The following is a 26,609-nucleotide window of genomic DNA, read 5'->3' as shown; positions in this document are numbered from 1 at the left end:
CCATGATAAAATACCACAGACTGGGGGGCCTAAACAGCAGACATTTATTTCTCATAGTTCTGGAGGCTGGAAAGACTAAGATCAAGGTGCTAGCCAATCCTGTTCCTGGTTGAGAGCCTTCTTCCTGGCTTGCAGATAGTTGCTTCCTCACTGTGTCCTCACAAAGTAAAGAGAGAGCTCTGATCACTCTTCCTTTTCTTGTAAAGACATTAATCCCCATCATGGGGACCTCACCTACAGGACCTCATCTAAATTTATTACTTCCCCAAAGGCCCAACCTCCAAATGCCATCATACTAGGGGTTAGGGCTTCAACATTATCAACTGGGGGGCTGGGGAGGACACAGACATTCAGACCATAACAATATAACAATGCAAGAAGCAAGGGAATCTTCTAACAGGCCTGAATTACAATGGCTGATAAGAGTAACCATAGGGAACAGGAAGAGGAGTGTTCTCTATACAGAACCAATACTCACTGAATGCCAACCATCTGAAGACAGCATTATTCTTTGTGATATTTATTTTGTTTTTGTGACATTTTGGGTAGGATTCTGATTCAATTACGTGTAGTGCATGGTGTGTACAAAAGAAGGGAAGTAATGGAGAGACTAGACTGAGTGAAGCTTGCCTTTCCAGATTAATAATATCCTTATTAGTCACACACACATCACAGAGGCACACACCCTGAACTTGCAGAGAATAGATGCTGTGGGGAAAGGCTGAGATCGCAAGCTCAAGGATAGCTAAAGATACTAAATCAGAATTTATTTTTTACACTGAACTGTCCCATTTAGGCCTAATTTGTAATTGGAACTTTAGGAAAATCCTTAATCATAGCCAGGAATTGTATTGACATTGGGGTGGAAGCAGTTAATAAGACATTATGATTTCCTTTCTACTCCAGCTGCCAGTCCTTGTACTTTTTGCCATGAAATAGAAACAACTCAGACTTTTTCCTCCTTTTGTCCTTACTTGGAGTCAGCCAGCAAAGGACTTCACTTCTTTTCACTTACCAGGGGAGAGAGAAGTGACTATATCTCATTCCTGAATTGATAGAAAGGAAGAAACAGCTTCCTTTCCAGACTACCCTCCAGGCTGGGCAGCATAAATGGAAGAAGAAGTGTTCAAGGATGGCCAGATGGTCTGCTGAGCCACAGCTGGGCCTCCAACCTAAGCAGATGGGCCCAAGGCAGCCTGGGAGGAACCTGGGATTTTGTGTGTGTGTGTGTGTGTGTGTGTGTGTGTGTGTGTGTGTGTGGTGTTGGGGGGTGGGGGATAGCATAATGTTTCCCATGGGTCCCAGAATGGAATGGCACACGCATGACTCACGCTGCTGGCAGCCCTGATGAGATTTTGCTGCCAGGACAAGGAAGGGTATAAGAAATGGAACATGTGGACCAATGCCTGAAGTCCAGACTATGGTGTCTCTGGGAATGTCAGCATGCCCAGATAACATCCAGGAAGCGCCTGCCCCCGAGACCCCGGTGCTCTAAAATCTTCTAGTATTGGACACAGTCCCACGGAGACAAATTTAGTTTCGCCACCCAGAATACTAGGGCCTCAAAAGAGAAAACAATTTTAGTTATAGAAAAGAAAATTTTATTTCTGGCATACTAAAGCTTATGGATTAAAAAACAGTCAGTACAATCAAGTATAGATATTTGAGAAGGAAGGTTCTAGTTAAAAGGACCTCAAATTCCAGGTTAAGTGACGTGTAGTTTATTCTCTAAGTCTGGAGGCTCTGTGGTTATTTCTGAGCATTTTCTCTGCCTAGTTGTTATCTGAAGTGAAAAGCAGGTCCTGGAAAGAACCGTAGCACTTTAAACCCTACTAAATACTTCAAAAGGCTTTTTCAACTCAATATGATAGTATTCACCACTATTGTGACACGGTAATTAGCAAGCTGACTGGTTGCTCCAAAGGCCGGTTTGTAGAAAACTGCCAGATCATCAAACTGTGGCTGGAAACAGTGGATCCAACTGTCGTCTCCAAGAGGTCCCACCCAACTGATTCCAATTTCAGAGGCATGGCATCAGCTCTGTATTTCCATTTAAAAATTCCAGAGACTTATGGAAATAGAGTTGATTTTAATGATGCTAAAGGGTTATACATTAAAATTACAATTGTTAGAGATCATGGTGAGTTTGGTGTCTGTTTTATTCAGTTGTTTTTTTTTTTTTTAATTTTTGAGTGTACATACTGCTCGAATCACTAGTTATATTAGACCAAGAATTTTTTTTTTTTTTTTTGAGTATAGATTGTACTGAACCTTCACTGTAATTAATGGTGTGCTGCTAAATGTTTGACAACTGGCTCTTTGGGGGTAAACCCCTGATTTGTGTAAGTGCACAGTGACCAATTTCAGGCTACCCATGGGAGGTCTTGGAAGTAGAGTTGGGAAGAAATGCACAATCATCCCTAGTACATACTTCCACTGTATTTCCACAAAACAGATATACTTGTAAATAACCTCAAGAACATGAATAATATAGCAAAACATTAGAAAGTGCAAAGTTTTTAGTCTTTACTTTGTTTATAATATAATTTATGTATTTGTAGACTTTTATTTATTTTTTCATAATGGTTGTATATGACAACTGGCTCACAAAAATCCTGAAACATTAACTGCTGGCTCTCATTAGCCCAGTATAAGCTACACCAGTGTACCACTGATTGTTACCCTATTCCTGGCATGGTGATTGCCACCTAGTAGGTGTTTTATATATGTTGTGTGAGTGAATTAGTTCATTAGTTAATAAGTATCAGAGCCCAAAAAAGTTTTCCAAATGCAAATGCAATATAAGACCAAAGTTTGGAGGCACGTGGGTGGCTCAGTCGGTTGAGCGACTGACTTTGGCTCAGATCATGATCTTGCAGTTCGTGAGTTCGAGCCCCGTGTCGGGCTCTGTGCTGACAGCTCAGAGCCTGGAGCCTGCTTTGGATTCTGTGTCTCCCTCTCTCTGACCCTTCCCCACTCATTCTCTGTCTCTCTCTGTCTCTCAAAAATGAATAAACGTTAAAAAAAAAAAAAAGACCAAAGTTTGTTTAAAATCACGTAAGGAGTAATCCCTACAAGTAAAGCAAAATGATGTGTAAGGCAAAATTTTGTTTTCTTGGTCTCAATAAATAATAAATCAACTAGTAAACTTCTACCTTTGTTACTACATAGCATTCATATAACTTAACAGTTGGATTTTAAACTTGGTAAGATAGTAACCAATTGTGGCCCCATCATTTAGTCTTTCTGGGAAAAGCACGTTAACAGCGTGCTTCACTAGTAACAGCGATGTCTTTTATTTCATAAGTTGAATTAAAGGTTTATTAATGTTTGATTTTTTATTATGCTTTCAGAACATCAGATAGGCATAGAGTATTTGTTGGGAGCACAGGTTGAGGCCAGAAGACTTAGGTTCAGATCTCAGTTCCTTATACTTACTGTCCATGTGACATCTGCCATGGTACTTATTCCCTCTGGTCTGCAGTCGCCTTATCAGCAAGTTGAGGACAACAGTACCCGCTTCATGGGATATGTGTGAGGACTGAATACATTAAGATATAAGAAGTGCTTAGAACAAATACAGAAAAGGCAGCCTCTAAGTGTTAACTATCATATTATTATGTGAATCATGTGTCGTATTATGAAGAAGAAAAATAAAAGACAATTTTTAAAAAAACAGAAGTTGAACTACATATTTTTGCAGCATTTTCTAATCAAAAAAATTCTACCCTCATTTGCTCATTCTGAGACTTTCAAATTGATCTAGTACATATGGACAAGCCCACCCCAAGGCTAAATGAAAATCCTCCAGTGTGTTCCCATCCCCTTCTAGGACCTAGTCAGTCTCCGGTCACTTGCCTTCTTGGTTCATTTTCTTCTCAGCTTTCCTGGCTTTACAAAACCCACTGCAGCTCTTCACCAGGACCTTTGTCTCTACCTGGCCTAGAATAGGTGGCCTAGAATTAAATTTCTCATTCTCACTATGATTTGTGTGAAGGACCCCAGGTCTCACTAGCCTGAGAGATTAGCAGCACCTCCTAGAACCCAGCCCTACCAGTCTTGATCCTACCTGAAGGGGGACAGGAATCAAATAAGATTTAAAGCCTGTATCTGCAAGTATGAATAGACTGGAGATGTAATTTTAGCCCTGGGAAGACCTTAAGGTAACAGGGAAACGAAAAGGAAAAGCATTGGACTAAATTCAGAGTTAATGAGGTCAAATGAAATGATGCTTATACAGTATCTGGCACTTAAGAGGTATTCAATAATTAATACCTTCCCTGGGACACATGAGAACTGAATAATAAATAACTCACTTCTTTCAAGCCTGACTAAATCATTTATCACCTCCAGGTAAAATTGGGAGGTTAGATTAGTTGATACTTAAAGCAACTCTGCCTCAAAAAGTCATTACATATTTCCCCCCAGGCTAACGTTTGATTACACTTAAAGCCCAGGAATAAGAAACAACAAGCCTTGTTGAGTCAATTCAAAACCCATAAAATTGTGATTTACAAATTTTGCCACCAGAGGGCACAATATAAAAGCCAATGGCTGCTGAGTTACAGCTGGTGCAGCATTTTACCGTCTGTAATTATTTCATTCTGTTGATTTTGGAATAGAGTTTCAGCTTCGTAGGTGGTGATAGTTGCCCCCTCCTGTTTAACATCCATTTTAATATAATCCACAATCCATTCTTCGCATGTTTAGGGTTTGCCTGAGTCTGAAATCTGCAAATAATTTTACCAAAATGGCTATTCACATCTGCTTACTGAAACAGACCTTTTTTAAACTTCCAATTTTTCTTTCCAATAGGCAAGAGATTGTAACTTTGAAGTGATCTTGAAATCTAAACTTACAATAACACACGGTGGTGCTTTTAAAGACTGCTTAAAATCAAACTTTGACTTTGTGTGGGTGTTAGTGGTTAAAAAGTATGGGTGTAGTTTTACCAATTTGTTTTGTGCTCGAAATCTAGTTTATATGCAAATCCTTGGGACACTGAAGAAATGTGCATGTCCTTACAATGTTCTAAGAAAATCTATCACCTTCAAACTTTTAATGTGTGTTCTTTAAATCTAAAACACCACATTCTTTAACTAATTTACTATTCACTTCTGCTTTCTCAAATGTTTTTATTTAAAATACTGTCAGTTTGAAATGGTTTTAATGTATATTACAGCAGACTATGTATTATTCCCATCCTTTGAAGGAAATGGGTATAAAGACAATTATTAAAAGTCCTTTTAGTCTTTGTGCTAGTGGAATTTTCCCTCTCTGTATTCATACCAAATTTTGTTAGGGGCATTTTCCCCCTAGTATGAAATGCTCTTTATAGTGATTTAATGGACTTACACAGTGGAGCTGTAGACTAGTGACAAAGCATGAAATCTGAACAGTAAGGAAGGTGTTGAAAATGAACCCTAAAGCATTATAAAGTCAACTTTTCTATTCTAAGGAATATAATTTGCTATATTTTCTCCCCCCACCTTTTGAAAGGGATAGAACAGGCAATATGCCATTTAAAATATATATAATATTTATATATTATATAATTATAATATATAAGAGCTATTTTTCATAACTGTAACATCTACAGACTCATGGATTTTTATAAACTATGTAAACAGAGCAAAAAAGACTAAAATTCAAATTAATAAAACAAAAGGTATCATAAATATTATTAGATATTAAAATAAAAAACTCTGAGAGGCGCCTGGGTGGCTCAGTCGGTTAAGTGTCTGACTTCGGCTCAGGTCATGATCTCATAGTTCATGGGTTGGAGTCCCGCACTGGGCTCTGTGCTAAGTGCATGGAACCTGGAGCCAGCTTCAGATTCTGTGTCTCCCTCTCTCTCTGACCCTCCCCACTCACATTCTGTGTGTGTGTCTCTCTCTCAAAAATGAATAAACATTAAAAAAAAAGACAAAAAAATAAATAAAAAATAAAAAACTCTGAGAGAATCTATAAAGTGTGGGGGGGTATTTTTCTAGATCAGAATTCTTTTCAATCGTAAGTAATCTTTGAAAGCAACATTTTATTTCCCTTTCAAAATGAATGAATTTCATACCATGGTAGGAATGCTGCTTCAACTAAGGAAAATCTATCCCACATAAGTTTGTTATTTTAGAAAGATTGCCAACTGTGAACACCTCCCATCATAAGAATTTTATAAAATCACTTAAGGAGTATTAAAATATGTCCTCGATATAAAAATTATCTCTTGGGAAAGCAACTCACCACGTTTAGGAACTTAATATCTATCTGGTGAAAAATTAATTTAGTTTTTTGCAGGTACCGAGGATGCCACTAATGGGCATTTTTGTCATCTTTTCCCTGGCTATCTCTCAGACATGCCAGGCTGGTGTTGGTGCACCCATCACAGAGATCATGCCTGAAGCTCAACTCTACTGACTGGGGCCTTCCTGGAAAACATCTATTTTCACTGAAAACTGGACAATCAGAGTTACTTTGAAGCTCAGCTGCCTCAAACCAACGTACTCCATATGGAAAACTCAAGACAGGAAAGAATGTAGTTAACCCAGATTTCAAGTATCCAACTGAACTGCTTCCTTCTTCTCCCCGGCTCCAATAAAAGAAAATCTGAAGCAAAGTTATTTGAGTCAGAATTTTTTTTAAAATAAAGCATCTTCTAGAAAAAAAACTCAAAAACACCATCCCTTAAAAATGCTTAATTTTCTGATGAACTTTAATGAAATCAGGATTTGTTCTGAGAAACTAATTATCTACCTAGTGAACTTTAACCAAACTTTTTTAAAAAAAAAACACAACTTAAAAATGATTTTCTAACCATTTTATTTTTCTGTATGAAATGCTCCTACCATGAGAAATATCTTTGAATTGACCTCCCTGAGTACTACTTCTCAAACTCCCTGTGATGAAGGAACAGTAATTAACTAATTTTTACTACTATTATTTCCAAACTATTGTCACTGATACTTTTATAAAATATAATAAAAATGAAATGCTGGATAAATGGTATTTTTACATTATGTAAAATACAAGCCCAGATATTTTATAATTAAATTAAGCAGATACAAAAGGATTCTCTTAAAGCACTGAGGACATGGCTAAATGTTTATTTCGAGTTTTTGTACATATTCCTCCCTATCTTGTAGTGCTTAATGTATAGAGCATCTCAGGTCTATAGACAGCACTTCCAATAGGATTATTTTAATGGCCTTTCCTCTTATAGTGAAGTTGTAAAACACTTGATGTGTCCTAATTACATTGTCTGAAGAGTACTAACACTATTTAAACCATGTTTCAAAGTATCATCTAAATAGATATGAACAACTCAAGGTTTATGTAAAGTCCCTTTCATCTTGTGAAACTTTAAAACAAAGATCTCATAACTGTCACTGAATACTGAAATTCTTGAATATGGGAGAAATGGAATAAGAAAATACTTTTGGAACTATTTATTAATGCCTAAGTATGTCCCTTGTAAACTTATCCATTTGGGAGGCAGAAAGGAAGAGAAAAAGGAGGCTTAGAAATGTACATAAGAAAATATCTTTAAAAATAGCTATATTTTCCTAATCGGATATATGGAAAGTTAGTTAAGTTTAGAAGGCAAAAGAGAAAAATCTTTGGGGGGACTTCTGTACTTTTTTTTTGTCCAACAGGAAAACCAATTTCCTTACAAAAAGTTATTCTTTGGAAGTAGCCAGGCTGAACTGCACATCAATCGAAGTAATAGATCAGTTGAGTCTAAGAAAAGATTAGAGACACAACTCCCAAAAAGTATAATTTGGGCTGCAATTGAGTGAGTTAATGCTGGTTGACTTGCAGGCTCTGTGTATGAAATTTCCTCTAGAGATTACCTAAATACAGTTTTCCAAACTTCTGTGAACATAGCACTATTACCAGTGTAGTGCTCTTACAGTGACATCAAGCTATACTTCCAGTGTCCCTAAACAATTTCACTGGATTTATATTCATTTCTAGTACATATGGCTCAGGGATGTGTTTGGGGGAAATCTCATATCACAGCTGACTTGATGTGCAACTGAAATAATAGATGTAGAAAAACAGTTCATTAAAAATGGAAAGTGGTACGTTTATGTGTGTGTGTTGGTATGTTTAGGTGTATATATACAGTATAGGTAACATACCGTTATTATTTATCTCATTTATCATAAGTCTCAAACATCACTTGTTGTATTGAGTGATTAAAATGACTATAGGTTTCAAAGGATGATTATGAAAAGCATTTGCAGAGATCTAGGAAGTAGAAAAAATAGACACCATGCCCAGTTTTGACAAATACTAATGAACAGTACATGAGAAAGTAATTTAACTTCTTCAACACTCAGTTTTCTTATCCATTAAATAGGATAATTTCTGTGGTTACCTACCTTATATGCTTAATGAAATACAAATGAAAAAACTTTGTGCTGAGGAGGAAGAACTGTGAAAATAGTATATTTTGCCTATATTTCTAACACTAGAGTATCCTTCTTATATAAACAGGCCATTCTGAAATTCTTTCCTAAAGCATGGGACATCCACAGTAACCACTTTCATTCTTCAAAATGAGTCTCCATTTACTTTCCACTCTTAGAGGATCATGTTTACCTTTTCCTACATTCTTAGTTTCTCTCTGTTGGGATAAGATTGTAATTGTATTTAGCCCTGTGAAGCACAGTGGGTAACTTATCAAGTAATCAGGGTATTGATTTCTGTAGAGGCCTTAAATTTGTAATCTAGAATAAATACCCTTTTTGTTACAAATTAAAAGCAACACTTTGATAATCATGTAAGCAATTTATCTACATATGCTAGAAGCCATTATTATCATGGCAATGGAGAAAACGATCTTGAGAAATGTGATTATTGAATCACGGTCAACTAATTTGACAATACATTATGATCTTTTCAAGAAAAGCTCTTATTCAATCATGACTTTGTCAATAGGATAGTTTGGACACTTAAAGAGAACAAGCAAGGCCTTCAAGAGGGCTAATATCTATTCTGTAAAATAGAAGAAATAAAGTTTAACTTGGGCAACTAAGAAAGTTTTGGTCTCACAACACCTATGCTAAGGGATTAAGAAGGAGGCCACCATACAGGTAAGGCTAACCAGAGGAAGTTTCCCTCTAGCCATAAGAGTCCAGCTCCTCGTGCTATTCTTCAGACCCCTGATACAGTTATAGAGATGAAGTGTAGTAGAGCCATTGCCAAACTGGTCAACCAAGGTACTACCACTGATATAGGCCCGGTGGACTTTGGGAATTCAGGAGAATCCTAGGTTTAAGGAAGAACTAAAAATCTCTAGTTTTCATCCAGTATTAGACCACTGGGGATATAGGAAATACCTGGTACATTCTATTTGCCATCAAAGAAAGAGGTTTTGTTAAAGATTTATCATGTAGGCATTCTTTTCTTTTCTTTTTTTAATAACTGATTTTATTTTTTGAGTAGATTCAATTCACATAAAGATTAAGTGGAAAGTTCTCAAAATCTCAAAATATGTACCCATATAATTCTTCAGTCCCACCCCCCAGTCTGCAATTGTTAGCCAATATTGATACATCATTATTAATTAAAGCCCATAGTTTACATTAGGATTCACTCTTTGTCTTTGTGGACATTCTTTCTTAAGAACCCTAAGCTTCTACTATAAATTAACAAAATATTCAGTAAGAGTTGATGCTATAAATAAGAATACTTATGAAAATGTTTTGCTAAACTCTTTAGCATTCTAAAGAAAAATAAGAAATTGTTTTAATAAAGAAAATGTGGTAAATTTTATTATACATATAATTATTATGATAAGAAAAATTTTAATGAGGAGTTGGGTTAATGAATGAGCTTAATGCAATATAAAGCACGTGGTAGTGAATTGCACAAAGTAAAAATCAATAAATGCAAGCAATTGTCATCACTATAGTCAATACTTCTTATAATTGTAGAACTTTTTTAAAGAGGGGACCAAGTGATATGAGGAAAAGATTGTGTAATCTACTTCACAAAGTACTGGAACAGAGGTTCCAAAAAAAAAAAATCCAGTCAAAATCAGGTCAAATTCATATAGATGTTAAAATCACACTTACAAATTGGTGAAAGGAAATGCAACCACAGGAAAAATAGTCAAGAATCATATGAATATAAAGACTGTAGGTAACTATCATCCAGTAGCAATGACCTTCAAGATTACACTTGCTCATTGAAGCTCAAACCATGATGTCATCATTCATATTCATGATTCTGTTGATAATGTAGCTTGCCTATTGGAAACCTTTATAGCTACCTCTCATGCAGTGGGAATTAGTAAGTAAGGGAGAAATAGAGCAATAAAGCATCTCAGAACTGTAGTTAAGATTGACTTCTATTCCTTTTATTGGGGCCATTTCATTTTAATGACATCAGAGTGTAATTGCTAAATCAGGTTGAGCACCTTCCACACTGGTAGTGCTAAAATCCTTAGACCAGAACATTGGGAATTTCTCACTGTGATGGCTCTGTGTGCCTGACTAACAGTATTCTACTAATTATCTTCTACATAATACACATACAATATTTGACCCAGACATGTGCACAGGCACAGATTACCATATAAATCTGGTGGATATAAATTGTAAAATTAATTGATGTGGTTTAGTTTCAAAGATGCTTGAATAATATGGATTAAATGCAATTTAAAGTTATCTTGATTCTTGTAAGTAAGTCTGTCCTTACTAAATCCTAAGTAAAGTATTAAATCTCTCTACCAGTTTGGGAGTGTAGCATAGCAAATTCACCTAGGGGTTTTGTTAATATGCAGATTAGGATTCAAGAGGTCTGGGGTGAGACCTAAGACTACATTTCTAACAATTTCTACATTTCTTCAGGTGTTACTGATGCTCCTGCATGTCCAAGGATGCAATTTAAGTTGCAATGCTGAGTATAGCACACAAGCTCTGGAGTGTGTCACACCCTGGAAGTTACTTAACCAATCTGAGCTTCAGACTTCTCACTTAAATGAAGGGAACAAAAGAAGTATCTATTTCTATTCTTTGTTGTGAAGATTACATGATATAATAAATGCAGGATGGTAAGTTCAAGGCCAGGAACATAGAAAATAGATTTTAAAATGCTAGCTCTTGTTGTAACTTTTGTTGTTTCTATTAACCCCTTGTCAGTGAAAAGATATATATTTCTTAAATCTTTTCATAATTCATTGATTCACTTGGCAACACATTAACTCTTATTGACTCTTACTAAAAAGGTGAGGGCATGATAACTAAGAGGTTATATCTACTAGGGAACATAAGACAAGGATGGAAGGCAATAGCACATGAAGTCCAAACTATACTAGATTTGATAGTCAAATGCACAGTGAGCTTATGGTTAAAGCAAAAAAAATTGATAGCCACTTAGACTGGCCTTTATTTCTCTAATCTGTTCAATATCCATGGTTTGTCAGTTCCATCTCCCAATCTTCTCTCAGATCCAACCAAACAGTCTCTGGTTTTAAACTAATATCTCCTCCTAACTGCTTTGTTGCATCTTGCCTTGACCCCCTCTCATCCATTTTTATATTCTAGTAAGAGTGACCTTTTAAAAGAATATCTCCCCCATTTAGCACTCCACAGCCTATAGAACGATGTCCAAATTCCTGAATAAAGGTTTCAAGTACCTGGGATGACTTCCCCCTCCACCATCTTTATCTCCTACTATTACCTGTCCATGCTCTGGCCTCCCTAGACAAGAGGCACATTCTATCCTCTCTGCCTGAAATCTGGTTTCTACCAGATTTTTGCCTAGCTACCTCCTTTGAAATCAATATAAGATCTCAGGTTAGCAATCATTTCTTCAGAAGCCTCTTCTGATGCCCTCAGTGTGCTCCCACAGCCTCTTCCACCTACCTTGTCATAGTTCTTATCACACCAGACTCAACCCTCAAGCAGATGCTCCACATCTATGATGATCTCTTTGTACCATTTACTTCTTGTTCATACTCACTGAAGTTGTGCTTTTCTGTGTGTTTGTGTGACTCCTTCATGAATGCTTGCCTCCCTCATAGACTATAAGCTCTAGGCTAGCTGGAACTGGGCCATTTTCTTACTCATCAAGACTGCTAGAGGCACCTGGGTGGCTCAGTCGGTTAAGCGGCCGACTTCGGCTCAGGTCATGATCTCTCGGTCCGTGAGTTCGAGCCGCGCATCGGGCTCTGTGCTGACAGCTCAGAGCCTGGAGCCTGTTTCAGATTCTGTGTCTCCCTCTCTCTGACCCTCCCCTGTTCATGCTCTGTCTCCCACTGTCTCAAAAATAAATAAAATGTTAAAAAAAAATTAAAAAAAAAGACTGCTAAATTGCAACACTCAGAAAATAAAATGTTGAAAATGAAACTACTTATAATATAATACAACATTCTTAGGACTAAATTGAATAAAAGTTGTGCCTGATTCTTAGAGTGAAGACTTCCAATCTTTATTGAAAGACTTAAAAGAAAACAAAAAAGAGGTATCAGATTTAAGAACAAAAAAACAGTATCATATATATGTTAGTTTTCCCTAAACTCATCTCTGGATTTGATGTAGTTCTAATCAAAATACAAACACAGTGAGTCAAAAACTTAGATAAGATGGTTCTAAATTTTTTACAATAAAAGAAAAAGATCCAAATAGTTATGATACTTATAAAGAATAATGTAGGGGAGGTGGTAATATTTATCCTATTAGATATCAAGAGTTAATTGCTAAAAGGTATTAATAATTAAAATAGTGTGGTATTGTCACAGCACTAGAGAAACTGATCATGAAGAAATCTGACAATGGTAAGCATTAATGAGGATGTGGTGCGATGGAAACACACCTACTGGTGGGGATACCACTTGGAAAAACAATTTGATATTGCACATCCCACTCCAGGTTCATTGCTTAAAGAATCTTTTACATGGGCCCCAGGGTTCTTGGACAAGCAATTCTGTTCAGAGGAGAATAGGTACAGTGTGGAAAATTCACGTATTTGCATATGATCAATAAAAGTGAATGAATTATTGCTGAAAACCATAACATTGGAGAATTTTAGAAAAAACATGAGTGCACAAAGAATCAAAGTTTAGAAAAACCATGACAATAGAGAGTATGATACTATTTTTTATAAAAAATATATAACATGGGAAAACTATAAATAACATTCAGGATAAGATTTACCCCTGGGGATGGGATAGAGTGGAGAATATGAAAGAACATACAGGTAAGTTCAACAGTTTGGGTAATGTGGTTTATAGCCTGGTGAAGAATTCATGGGGCTTCCATTTTTAACAAACTCTTCAAGACCCTGGAAGAGTGCAATAAAATCCATGTGGCATACTTCCTTAACCTTATTTCTTCTTAAACTGTTCAAGCAAAGTGAATAAGCTGCCAAGACCAAGCTTTTGCCATCTCCAAAGCTATCTCCATTCCCAAAGCACCATCGTCAGCCAGATGAATGTAGATGCAAACCTGACTTGACACTGACAGCCTTTGACAAGGGAAGTGCTATGGAAGAAAACCCCTCAGCAGAGATGCTGTTGCATTTATAGCTGATATGGCCACACTTCCACCTCCACATTCTCTGCATCACTGGTGGTAAAAAGAGCAACTGAAGTTCTCAAATTAAATAAAACTTCTCCATAATTGCCGGCTTTAGCTGATCAAGGGCCAATTTTCCAGGAATCTCCTCTGCTTTAATAACATAAAATCTTAGTGAGCCATGCTCTCTACCTTATCTTTTGTGAGATTTATTTATTTATTTTTTAAAATTTTTTAACGTTTATTTATTTTTGAGACAGAGAGAGACAGAGCATGAACGGGGGAAGGTCAGAGAGAGGGAGACACAGAATCTGAAACAGGCTCCAGGCTCTGAGCTGTCAGCACAGAACCCGACGCGGGGCTCAAACTCACGGACCGAGAGATCATGACCTGAGCCGAAGTCGGCCACTTAACCGACTGAGCCACCCAGGCGCCCCTCTTTTGTGAGATTTATATATATATCTTTCCATAAAAAAATTATATCCAAACATAGAGTATTATAAGATACTTCTTAGTAAGTCATTTAAGTCATCAGGCTAGGAATTCACTCTTACTGGTTCTGGAATATCAGGAAGTCTAATTAATAGAGGAAGCCAATGAGTTAGGCCCTCTATAGTTGACTTGATTTTCCATCATGTTTTCCTTTTGTAGCCACAGGTTTTATTCCAGGTTCTGAATCCCATTTGCTAGTATAATATCTTGCTTTGAAATCTCTGAAGATATTTTATAATTACTTCCTGTGGCACTTTATTTGCAAATATGACCACAATAATTCTTCCCATCCCTATATGCATACACCTTTGTGATGTGACTTCATCAGACCTTCCATCAAGAGCTGAAGCCTATTTCCACATGTCTTGAATCTTGCCTGCTCTTGTGATAATCTGACCAATACAACATGGTGAAAGTGATATTGTGTGACTTCTGGGTCTGGGCCTTAAGAAGTCTTGCATTTCTGCTCCTATCATCTTGAAATGCTTCCCTGAAACCATCATGGGAAAAAGCCAGGGCTAGCCTACTGGGAGATGAGAGGGTACATAGAACAGAGGTGAGTCCCCAGACCAACCAGCCGATAGTCAGAATCAGCCACCAGACATTTGAATGAACCCATCTTAGACCAGCCAATTCTAGTCAAGCCCTAGATGACTGTGATCACATGAAAGACCCCAGATGAGAACCACAGAACTGCCCAGCTGAGTCCAACCTAAATGGTTGAGCCACAGAATTATGAATAAAATGGTTGTATTGAGCCACTAAGTTTGGGGAATAGTTTGTTATAAAGCAATAGGTAACAGATATACTTCCCTTTTTTTTTTTTATCTTTTATCCAAATGAGGTGTGGTGGTAGTGGTGGTGGGTGGTGGTGGTGTGTGTATAAAAGCTGAGCTCTTCGATCAGAGTTTGGACACATTAAGGAAAATGTTTGAATCTGTGCTTGAGGGTACTGAAGAATGACTGTAAACTGGGTAATTCCAAGACTTGAATATTTCATTTAAAAGGAATCCTATAGGCAGAATCTTTTAGTATGGATTGCTTAATAATGAGACTTCTCAGATATATTCTTTTTCAGAAAGAATATATTTCCACTATTCTTATACATTTTTCTTTCGTCAGTAGCCATTTCTTATTTCACATCAACAATCTAACATGTTGTTTTTTTTTTTCCTTCTACATGGAATTCAACATTTCTCTTCCTAATTTGGAGTTAGGTTTTATTTTCTTTCCTCTTTGATTCTTTCACAGTTTATTTTTCTCTGTCCTGTTCTGTCATTCTTATCCCTGACATCTTCTAAGGGTGTAATAGAAGAACTGGATTGGTGACTAACACAAAGATCCATATGGCTCTGACAACTCCTTTACCTCCAAGCTACTTTTCTGATGTTCTCCACAGTCCCTCTGTCCTACCTTTTGTTTCTTTTCGTCAAAAACTTCACTCTCCTCTCTGCTGCCAGAAATACAGCCTATGCATGCTGTGATATGGATATGAGAAACCACACTGCTAAGCAGCTCAGGCTATACTTGACAGATTAGAGATTATTTTTTCCTATTTGGCTGTGTCAGGGCAGCAGTATATTTATTTTTCTCTTTGACACCAGTGACAGCAATTACTGTGCCAGCTCCGAATCCAGAGAATAAATGAATGCACAGAGGAGGCATGGGGCCTTCCAGTCTGACTCAACACAGCCTCCCTGAGCTCTGCTGTTTTGCAGCCTACTGCAAATGGAGTCTCAGAGAGCAGCAGCCCAGACACTGTCTCATGGGATGGTGAGAAAAACATGTTTGGGAGGCAGGAGAAGAGACAGAGAAGAAGGAAGAGAGAGGTGGAGTACAGAAGAGAGAAGAGAGGAGAAACATAGGACTTTGTGGTTGATAAGCATTAACCAGGGGGATACTGGCAGGTACACTCTTGGCACTTTTGCCTCCCTGCTACTGCCTGCCAAACTGAGTTGTTCTTATTAAAATACACAAAGAGAAACAATAAAAGAATCAGAGTTTCCCAGAAATGGAAGTAAGCAGTATAATCAAGCAGAGTTTTCTACTTGTTCACTCTTTTATTTTCTTTTTAACATAATTGATACATGCAAGAGAATATATTGAAAATATATGCAAGTTATATTGAATACCTGCAAACACACTCCACTCCAAGAGCCAGAATATTACCAATAACCTCTCTCTTCTATGTGTTTCTTTCTATCTCATTCTTTTCCCTCTCCCCCAGAAATTACCACTTCCCTGAATTATGTCTTTTAATTCCCCCTCCTTACTACACATATGCATATATGCCTTCTCACACAGAATCATGCATGCTTAAACAATACTGATTAATCTTGGTCATTTATAAATGTTGTCATGCTACATAAAGTCTTGGGACTTGATTTATTGATCTTACATGAAGTTTCTGAGTTCATCCACACTGTCATAAGCAAGTTGATTTCATCCTTTTTTTTTTAAATTTCTTAACGTTTATTCATTTTAGAGAGACAGAGAGAGATAGACCGTGAGTGGGAGAGGGGCAGAGAGACAGAGGGAGACACAGAATCCAAAGCACGCTCCAGCTGTCAGCACAGAAACTGAGTAGGCCTCGAACTCACAAACTGTGAGATAATGACCTGAGCCAAGTCAGGTGCTTAACCTACTGAGCCAACCAGGCACCCCTATTTTATAGTTTTTTACAGCTGGGTAATATTATGTTATACAAATTTACTTGCCTACTCTCCTTTTTTTTTTTAATGTTTTTTTATTTATTTTTGAGAGGGAGCACAAGCAGGGGAGGGGCAGAGAGAGGGAGACAGAGGATCTGAAGCAGGCTCTGCGCTGACAGCAGAGAGCCTAATGTGGCGCTCGAACTCACAAACCATGAGATCATGACCTGAGCCAAAAAAAGACACTCAATCGACTGAATCACCCAGAAACCTACCCATTCTTCTTTTAATGAAAAGTAAGTTGTTCCCAAGTTTTTGCTAATGTGAACAATGCTGCTACAAATATTTTTATACATGTCTCCTAGTATACATGTGCAAGTGGGTCCCTAAGGAAAATACTAAGAAACAGAGTTATAAGGCATACCAACATGTACAAAGTATATAAGAATATAATAATAAATTTTAAAATTATATACTCATAGATATATACACTGGAGTAAACTTATAAAAATTAAAAATAACAGGTAATCCTGAAGAAGAGTATCTTTTTTGCCTTATCCTGTTAAGATACAAAGACTTATAATGAAGCTGTAGCAATTAAGAAAGTGATATATTGGGGCAGAGATGGATTATAGACCAATAAAATAGAATTAAGGGTGTAGAAACAGAAACCCCAGTACATAGTACAGAAAACATAGTAGATCCTGGGGAACAGTAGAACTAGACAATAAGTGATGTGAGAATAATTGGTTATGCATCTGAGGGAGAAAAATTGGTTGTCTATTTTGTAGCATATACAAAAAATCAGTTCTAGAAAATGAACTTACAGTAAAAGGCAAAACTTAAAACACTTTATAAGAAAATAGGTTTCTGATTCTGGAGTAGGAAAGATTTATTAAACAAAACACAAAAACACAAAATGCTAACCATAAAAGAAAAAAATAATAAATTTGACTATATTAAATTTAAGAACTTCTTTTTTTAATGTTTATTTTAGAGAAAGAGAGAACAAACAAGTGGGGAAGCGGGGGGGGGGGGGGGAGAGAGAGAGAGAGAATCTTAAGCTAAGCTAAGCATGGAGCCTGATGCAGGTCTTGATCCCATGACCCTGGAATCATGACCTGAGCTGAAATCAAGAGTCAGATGCTCAACCAACTGAGCCACCCAGGTGCCCACAGAACTGCTGTTCAATAAAAGACATCATGAACAGGGGCACCTGGGTGGCTCAGTTGGTTAAGTGTCCAACTTCAGCTCAGGTCATGATGTCACAGTTTGTTTGTGGGTTCGAACCCCTACATCGGGCTCTGTGCTGACAGCTCAGAGCCTGAAGCCTGCTTCAGATTCTGTGTCTCCACCCCCACTCTGCTCCACTCCCACTCATACTCTGTCTCTCAAAAATAAACATTAAAAAAAAAAGACATCATGAGCAAAGTAAAAGCACAAGACAACAAAAACTAGGAGAAGATATATGCAACATATATTGCTGAATATGGATTAACATATAAAGAAACAGGGCAAATCAATGAAATATTAAACATATAAAGAAATGTGGTAACTTAATGAAAATATGACAAAACAACTCAGCAGGAAAATGTAGAAAAAACTTGAATAGGTATCATATGAAACTATAATCAACTTCACTAAGAATCAGGGAGGTATAAATACAATATAATTTTACTACTATTAGATTGCCAAAAATTAACAGGAAAAAATGTACAACCACTTTGGAAAATGATCTAAATTATTTTGTAAAAATGAATGTTCATTTGTAGACTCTATCATCTGGCACTTGCATATATATATATATATGCATATATATATATATATTGCATCATATATATATGATGGCCACCAAGTCTAGGAACACACACAAATACATAATAACTGGTTTACTGTTATTATAATGATAAAATAAGAGCATGCATATTTCTAGATTTTATGACCACCCTGAATGCAGCCTAGAGGCTTCTTCAGCTCTAATTAAATATGGATATATATAAAATCCTTCCTGTCCCAACTATCTCTGCTCAGGCTCTTGAAAAACATACTAGTTCTTTGTATTTGTAGATTGCAGTTTCCTAGGAAATCTGAGTAAACAGTGAAATCTATGCGGACTCTCTTGCATGAAAAATTTGTGGAGAGTTTAAAGGGGTTCATTGCCTCCCTAAAGTCCTTCTATACCTTTTCAGGATCTGTGTTTTCGGATTAAGAACTCTCCTCTGAGTCATTCTCTTTCCAGGGCTAGAGTTCAAGGAACTGAGGTATGGCTTGGCTTCCATCTAGGAACTATACTCCTTCAGGTTTTGATTTGAGACTAGTAAATGTGTTCCATCTTCCAGATTTAGGAGTCAGCATTTTGAGAATACTCACTCATCATAATTTATCCTAGTCAAGAAAAGAGTAGCAGTGGGGGGCCTGGGTGGCTCAGTTGGTTAAGCATCTGACTCTTGATTTCAGATCAAGTCATGATCTCACAGTCATGAGATCAAGCCTGGTTTTGAGCTCTATGCTGAATGTAGAGCCTGCTTGGGATTCTCTCTCTCCTTCTCTCTCTGCCCCTCCCCCCTTCCCAAAATAAATAAACTTAAACAAAAAAAAAAAAACAAAAAAAAAAAAAAGAAAGAAAGAAAAAGAAAAGAAAAGAGCAGCAATTCCAGAACCAGTGCTAAGGGCACTTAGGCCTAAAGATCCCCAGGTCAGCAGGCATGATGACACCAGAAGGTGGAGCAAGACCTTCCACAAGGCCCCTTCACCCATATGCCTGATGGACAGGTGGACAGAGTGTCAGGCACAGCTTCTGTGGTGTGCATATAAGAAGTCCAACAGGAAAACCAATAATTCAGAGGAATGTTGATAAGAATAATAGACACATCCTCACATTTATGAATTCAGGTTTTCTAGAGTGAGTTACCCAGAGTCCAGGAATTCTAACCAAGTTAAATGAATAATATCATCCCTTCAACCACTTGCATTAGGAAAACACAGGTATCATTTCTACTTTGCAATTATATTTATAGCTTATTCTTAAATATTCAGATTTTTCATAATTGTTAACTATTGTGATAAATGTAAGAATGTGAAATTATTGAGGGCCTGGTTTGTCTGACAGATATAGTTATTAATTGCAAAACACTAGAGAAATATAAAGTATCATATGAGGAAAAAGAGCAGGATAAGGAGATTCTAAGAGTGTTTTGAAGTCAGACTGACTCCGCCATTTACTACCATTTACTTATCGGGCAATCTTGTGCAAATCTCAACTTCAGCATCCTTCTATGTAAAATAAGAATAATAACAGTACCTATCTCACAGGAGCACTGTGGGAATAAAATGAGACAGTGTCTATAGAAAGCAAAGGCACATGGGATGAGATTTTAAAAAGTAAGCTATTTTTAAAATTAACACCCCATTCTTCACATTTAGATCCATGTCCCTTTCTCCCAATATTTTTGAAATTATGGAATTTGTTTTAATTCCTCACTAACAGAAAAACTAAAAGAGTATTACTTTTATTATTCTTAAGGAAGCACTTCATGGAAACCAAAGAATTCTAAGGACAAAATGTATGTGCTGACAGAAAGCATTAGGTAGGTTGTCATTGTGATGATACATCTGTATCATACATAAGGGTGGAGACATAGGGCCAAAGACAAAGGAATAGTCTCTAAAGATGAAGGAGATGAACAGAGAAAGATTCCAAATACATGGGGTTTATTCAAAAACAGAGGTGTATTTAAGATTTTTCTTATATGATAAGATGAGGAAAGGACTATAAAAGGTGGTTCAATTCTTTAAGAACATTAAAAAAATTAAAATTAATTTTTTAAGTTTCTCTGATTTTAATGCAGAATAGATTTATTAAACTTTCTCATAAATATAAAAGATGGTTTACATCTAATTTCTGAAACATGAATTAATAAAACTTAATTAAGAATTCTTCTCACTCACATGGATTCAGTGATATCAATTCCTATAAAGCATCTGAGTCCATCTAAAACCAACCTGTAGTTTGATTAGATCCAGTCATTATCTACATAAGACCATGGTCCACCAGCTCAGTTTTCATTCATGGCCCATAATCACTCTTCATGGAATTTACATTCTCATAAATTTCTGATCCCAGACTTCATTGTCCTGTGGCAGCTGACTCTCTAGCATTTCAGTTCCCACCCTCTCTTGCACAGCTCTAAGAAATCTGCCTTCCAACTTTGAATCTTATGTAATACTCCCTACACCCACCAGGACTAATGTACTTGATGGCATGGAGAAGCCAGGTACCTCATCCCTCACCATTAAATGACTCCCCAGAATCTATCTCTTCTATGAAATTATTCTCAGAGTCCAATCTATGACTGTCCTAAATCTCTCTTTCTGCCCATTTCATGCAAGTCTGTGTATATGCATAAACCTAGGCATTCTTCCTTCCTCTTAAAAATGTGAATTCCTTTTGAATGGGATTCCCAACTAAAAATCTTTCATATCTGTGAGAACTCCTGTGGGACTAATGAAGAAACAGGTGGCATGTTAGTGAATATTGACTAGTTCATTTAATTTTATTTTTAGTTTAATATTTTAAATTTTATTTTTGAGTAATGATAATAAATAGAAGTAAAGCACATTTCTGGCATTAAGAATTTTACTCTGGAACCAAACTATTTCCTTATTAATGCCAGCTCTGTTCCTTACACTGTGTGCTCTCTAAACCTCAGCTGTTTCAAATGTTAAATGAGGGCAATAATAGTATCCACTTAATAGGATTATTTTAAGGATTAAATTAAATAATCCATGTAAAGTACTTTTAAAAAGGGCATACTACATATCAAGTACTTGATGAATGTTGTGTTGTTCTTATTACTTTAGATTATCAGGAAAGTATAACCAGTCATTTTCTAAGGTTTGAGTGTACATTTGAATCACTCATATAATGAGAGTCACTAAATTATATAAGTGTCAGTTAAGTCTTAATTCAAGTTTGTACCTTCCCTTCAGAAGTTTTGAAATTGTATCTGGTGATCAACAGCATAAAAATAAATTGTTTCTTATCATGCAGCACCCAAAACAATTGGACTTGCCAATACTCTCTTTATTTCTGCCCTTAGGACAAGTGTGAAGTCATCTATCACCTCCTAGAGGTTTAATCCATTAGATACTCCAATTGCTGTCCCATCTGACTTCCTATTATTAGACACTGCCTACCCTCCCTTTCCCTATTCCTTTGACTTCCAGACACATGTCCTGCTTGTTTTCTTCCTATATCTTCCCAATACTTCTTAGTCCTTTGTGGTTTTCTCTTCCCTTTCTTCAGATAATTTTTTGCCCAGGTAATCTCCTTTCTCACTCCTAACACTTGCCTTGGATTACCCCATTATCTCTCAAGATTTCAACGTATTGATGACTCCATGTCCATCTGTACTGCCACTGTCTGAGGCCAGGCCCTCATCGCTTCCAATTTAGCTTATGAAAATTGCCTCTTAAATGGCCTCCTGGCTGCCATCTTTTCCCTGCTTTAAGATTTCTCCTTCACATAACCACCAGAATGACCTTCCTGAAATGTAATCTGACTTTGTCCTCCTCAAGCTAAAGCTCCTTTCCCTTGCTGGATAAGACCTTAAGAAGGAACCCTAATTGGGGGCACCTGGGTAGCTCAGTTGGTTAAACATCCAACTTCGGCTCAGGGCATGATCTCACAGTTCGTGAGTCCAAGCCCTGCGTTGGGCTCTATGCTGACAGTTCAGAGCCTGGAGCCTACTTCCGATTCTGTGTCTCCCTCTCTCTCTGCCTTTCCCCCATTTGTACTTTGACTCTCTCTCTCTCTCAAAATAAGTAAATATAAAAAAAAAATTAAGAAGGAACCCTAATTGTTGTTCAGATTATGCCTCGTTCAAACAAAAGCCCATGGTTCTAAAAGTTTCCCCGGGGCTGTATTTTTTTATTCAAATCACTTTCCAGCACAAATCATTGATTGCAGCCTTAAAATCAGAAGAGGTTATCAATTCCAATAAATGAATTTTACCAGATCTCCTAAACTGAAATTTTTTAGAAAAGTCAATTATATATATATACACACACAGTACATTGTTGTTCTTTTTGAAAAAGAGATTATAGAGTTTTCATGATGGTGAAAGCATATAATATAAATACATACACTTAAATATACTTAAAATCAGTTAGACAAAGAAAATGGGGTAATAATGAAAACTGACTACTCCATAATTTAACAACATTTTCCATAAGTATAGATTTAGATCTATTATACATTGTAGATCCTCATATTATAGAACTGCTAACCATCAATCTTTGCTAGAAAGTGATGAACACTGTTAAGAGTCCACACATCTCAGAGCCTTCTGTCAATGTATATGAACAATGTAGAGGAATGTATAGGAATTCCAAGAGAAATTGCTAAAGAAAGAGGGGATGATAGTAAGACCTGCTGAGTCAGAAGCCAAAGTCTGGATTTTGTCCTGTCTATGGCCCTACTTCATAAGACAACTAATTAGACTTTTAAGATACTACTTTTTTCATCTTCAGAATAGGGGCTTTAATTGCACAAATCTTTAAGGCCCTTGTCAGCTTTGAAATTTGAATATTAGCTGCTATGGCTCATCCACAGAATAGAACAACTCTCCTCTAAACATGCTTTGAGAAGGATAAAATCTATATTTGCCCCTTAGTCACAGTTTAAAGATCTCTTAGGTGTCCAGACTTAATGAGGTTCCTCAATCTATATTCCTCTAAGCCTCCACCTTCAGGTGCTAAAATCTTTAGCTTCTTCATCTCTCTAACTATGCTGGACATTTTCATATAATGTAGCCTGAATTGTTCTAGGCTTGAATCAATAAAAATTTAACAGAGAACTCAACATAACCCACGCCCCCTGCTTTCAGGTCCAAGTAACGATACCTCCATAGTCTTCCAGTGACACACACTAAATACTTCACAAGGAAAGAGCTGGATAAGTAATTAGTGTGTGTGTTTTAGCTCCAGTTTCTTGCATTAGGGTTATAACATCTGTATGCAGTAAAGTTAAAGGGTAGAGTTGGCTCCATCAGACAATTTCAGACATCCACACCATCATGGTCATAGCAGCTGACATGTTTTTTGCAGTGGAGATTTAATGTATTGGATAGGATTATAAGTGAATTGGATTGGCTTTGCCATTTTGTATCATATTTTGCTTTATGATGAGCTGTAAGCCAGAGTCTATATAGTTAGACTTGGGGGCTTAGTAACATAACCAATAAAATATAGTGAGGAAAAAACAAGGCAGCATTCTAGAGTATATCAAATGAAAAGCCATCCCAGCATTAAAAATTCTGCTGATATTTGGAGATGTCTGTCTCAGACTGCTCTCTTATAAATTTTCCCTTAGAAAGCACACCCTTGCCATATAGCTACTACTGTACTCTGTCAAATACAGGTAGGGTCCTGCAAAGAAGATGAAAAAAGAATGCAGTGTGCTTACCTGAATTATTCAAGCAAAAATAAAGGAATGCAATGTGCTTCACTTAACTCAAGCCAAGATCTCTACATTCCCTAAATCAGAGGTTCAATACTCACAGAGAAAATTCAGCAATCTGATTACAGTTTGCTTTGATTTGTAGCCTTGTAAGCTTGGAATGGAATCAGAAAATATATACACTTGGAATGGAATCAGAAAAATGTGTAAAGATGTGATATACAGAAAAAGGTAGACAATTCACCCTGTCAGTGTGAGTCCAGAAGTGTGAGATTCCTCCCACAGATGACTGGCCCCACGGCCACCTGTAACTTGAGCTCCAAAAGTCACTTACCCTATGACGATACAGGAGATGGCAGTTCCCAAGAAGGCATATGTTAAAATAGATCCTAAGTTTTGAAAAAAGTGTCTCTGGGGAGAAAAGAATAGATTTCATATAGTATGTCCATATTTTTTCTTAGTGTAACAGTAAATAAAAATAAATGTATGCATTTTTACAGGCCCTCCCTTCCCTCACTGTTTAGGCAAATTCTGGTTTTGGAACCTTAATTCCTGGCCTTATTGCACAAATAAGGTTGAACTGATTTACACTGCAAAGGACAGAGGTTTCTTAAAGAAAGGAGGAAAGATGCATCTAGAAAATGACAGGGTAGAGATGAGAGAAACGACTGCCAGAACTGGCTGGACCTGAGAGAGACAGTAAAGGATTGGGCCAATGTCCATGTAGAACTCTGGCATGATTAACAGAAAATGAAGTTTTTAGGAAATGTTGTTGCCAGTGAAACCCCTTTAATATTTTAAAAATACTATCCTGAAATATTTTAATTGCCTTTTGACTTATTGGATCTCTGACTTCTATTTCTTCTGAATGCAATGAAACAAAACCTTAATCATCTACAACAATTTATTTTAATGAGTCACACAAATGATGCCTAGTATTAGGACTGGTGATAAGGAAGGATGAGGTGAGTAAAACCAGCCTTCTAAGTCTTCTCAAAGGTTGGCTTGGGAAAACTCCCTTCCAGTTGTGTAGTTGGGAGCTGAGCAGTTAGAAGTGACAGCAAGAGGGAGCCTGGAGTACACAAGAAAATAGGGTCTGTACTGTAAAAGCCACCTGGCTGCAGGCACTGACAGGCCAAAGGGAGGAAGGCCCCTGGAGTCTCTGGGGTGGGGAGCAGGGAGCAGAAAAGCAGCTGCACTACCTCTGCATCTTGAAACCCACACAGGCCAGAGCCTCAATCTGCTAGCACTTAAACTATCAAGGGAATTACTAACCTGTGAAATGTGCACATTCAGGTGATACTTAAATAATGTCAGGCGAAAGCACAGAAGCAACAAAACTGGATTTCCTCTCTATGAGCATCAACAGCTGAGTATCAGCAAGGCACCTTGAGTTTTTACCCTAATTGATAAGCCCAACGTCTATCCCAATTAATAGCTAACTCTGGTTACAATCATCTAGAATGATATTGTTAATAGAAATATAATACAAACCATGCATGTCATTTAAAATTTTTCTAGTAGGCACATTATAATAATTTTTAAAAAGGCAAAATGAATTTTGATAATATATGTCTTATTTAACCCAATATATCTGAAACATTATCATTTCTACATGAAATCAATATCAAACATAATGGAGGTATTTTTTGTTTTTTTTTTAAATTCATTGAAATCCAATGTGCATTTTATACTTAAAGCATGTCTTCATTCAGACTAGCCACATTTCAAGGCTTAATAGCTGCATGTGCCCAATGACTAGTGTATTGTATAGAGCAGATTTAGAAGAATTATAAGCATGTCAGATTTGAATCTGTATCACAGGTATCTAAGATAATGATATCCTTACAAAATAAATAAACCCATAAAATAATTGCTTTTTCATTAGCACTGGTAAAATTCTCTGCTAAATGATAAAAGAAGAAAACAACCACTGTATATTTACCTTCTTCAGGCTATATCCTGCATGAAATATAATTGGTGGCAGTAAAACATTGAAGAAGATTTCTGGATCAAATGTCATCTGCCAGAAAAGATAAAAGTATAATTACAAAGATGATCCTTTGGGTCACTAAAAATGTGCTTTAAAAATACAGTTATAGTCACCTTTGGTAAGGTTGTATGAGGTATATTAACATGCTATTAAATTAGCACAGATGAAAATTGGAAAAAATGCAAACAGAAATTCATAAATGCAATATAACTATGAAGTAACATTTTCAATGTACAACCTATACTCCATTCTATAGCTAGCAATAATAACAACAACGATTCAATAAAACCCTTCTAGGCAAAGAAAACTCTTATCATTGATTTTGATTAGTTACCCATTCTTCATATATTAAATATCTTTATTATACATATATATATTTATTTATTTTCTGGTCAAATAAATTTTCTGGTAATGCTCAAGCATTTTAGCTTCTGACAAGAACTTATTTGAACTTTCCCCAAATAAAACATTTTTTAAAAGTTTGCTCTTAG

The 26,609-nt window shown here is 36.7% G+C and overlaps 1 protein-coding gene across 2 annotated transcripts in view; it reads right to left on the bottom strand.

Moving 5' to 3' along the window:
- SLC9A9 (solute carrier family 9 member A9) overlaps window positions 1-26,609 on the bottom strand; it is a 573,025-nt gene that overhangs the window by 477,097 nt on the left and 69,319 nt on the right. For both annotated transcript variants that reach the window (XM_049629746.1, XM_049629747.1), the window contains 2 exons: window positions 26,071-26,148; window positions 24,460-24,536 (listed from right to left, as the gene is read on the bottom strand). In XM_049629746.1, coding sequence (XP_049485703.1) covers window positions 24,460-24,536; window positions 26,071-26,148 — 155 coding nt within the window. The remainder of the gene's footprint in view (window positions 1-24,459; window positions 24,537-26,070; window positions 26,149-26,609) is intronic.

The sequence above is a fragment of the Panthera uncia genome, chromosome C2 (genome assembly GCF_023721935.1).
Source record: "Panthera uncia isolate 11264 chromosome C2, Puncia_PCG_1.0, whole genome shotgun sequence".
NCBI classification, from domain to species: domain Eukaryota; kingdom Metazoa; phylum Chordata; class Mammalia; order Carnivora; family Felidae; genus Panthera; species Panthera uncia.
Note: the sequence above shows the minus strand (reverse complement) of the source record. Positions and strands in the feature narration are given on the sequence as shown.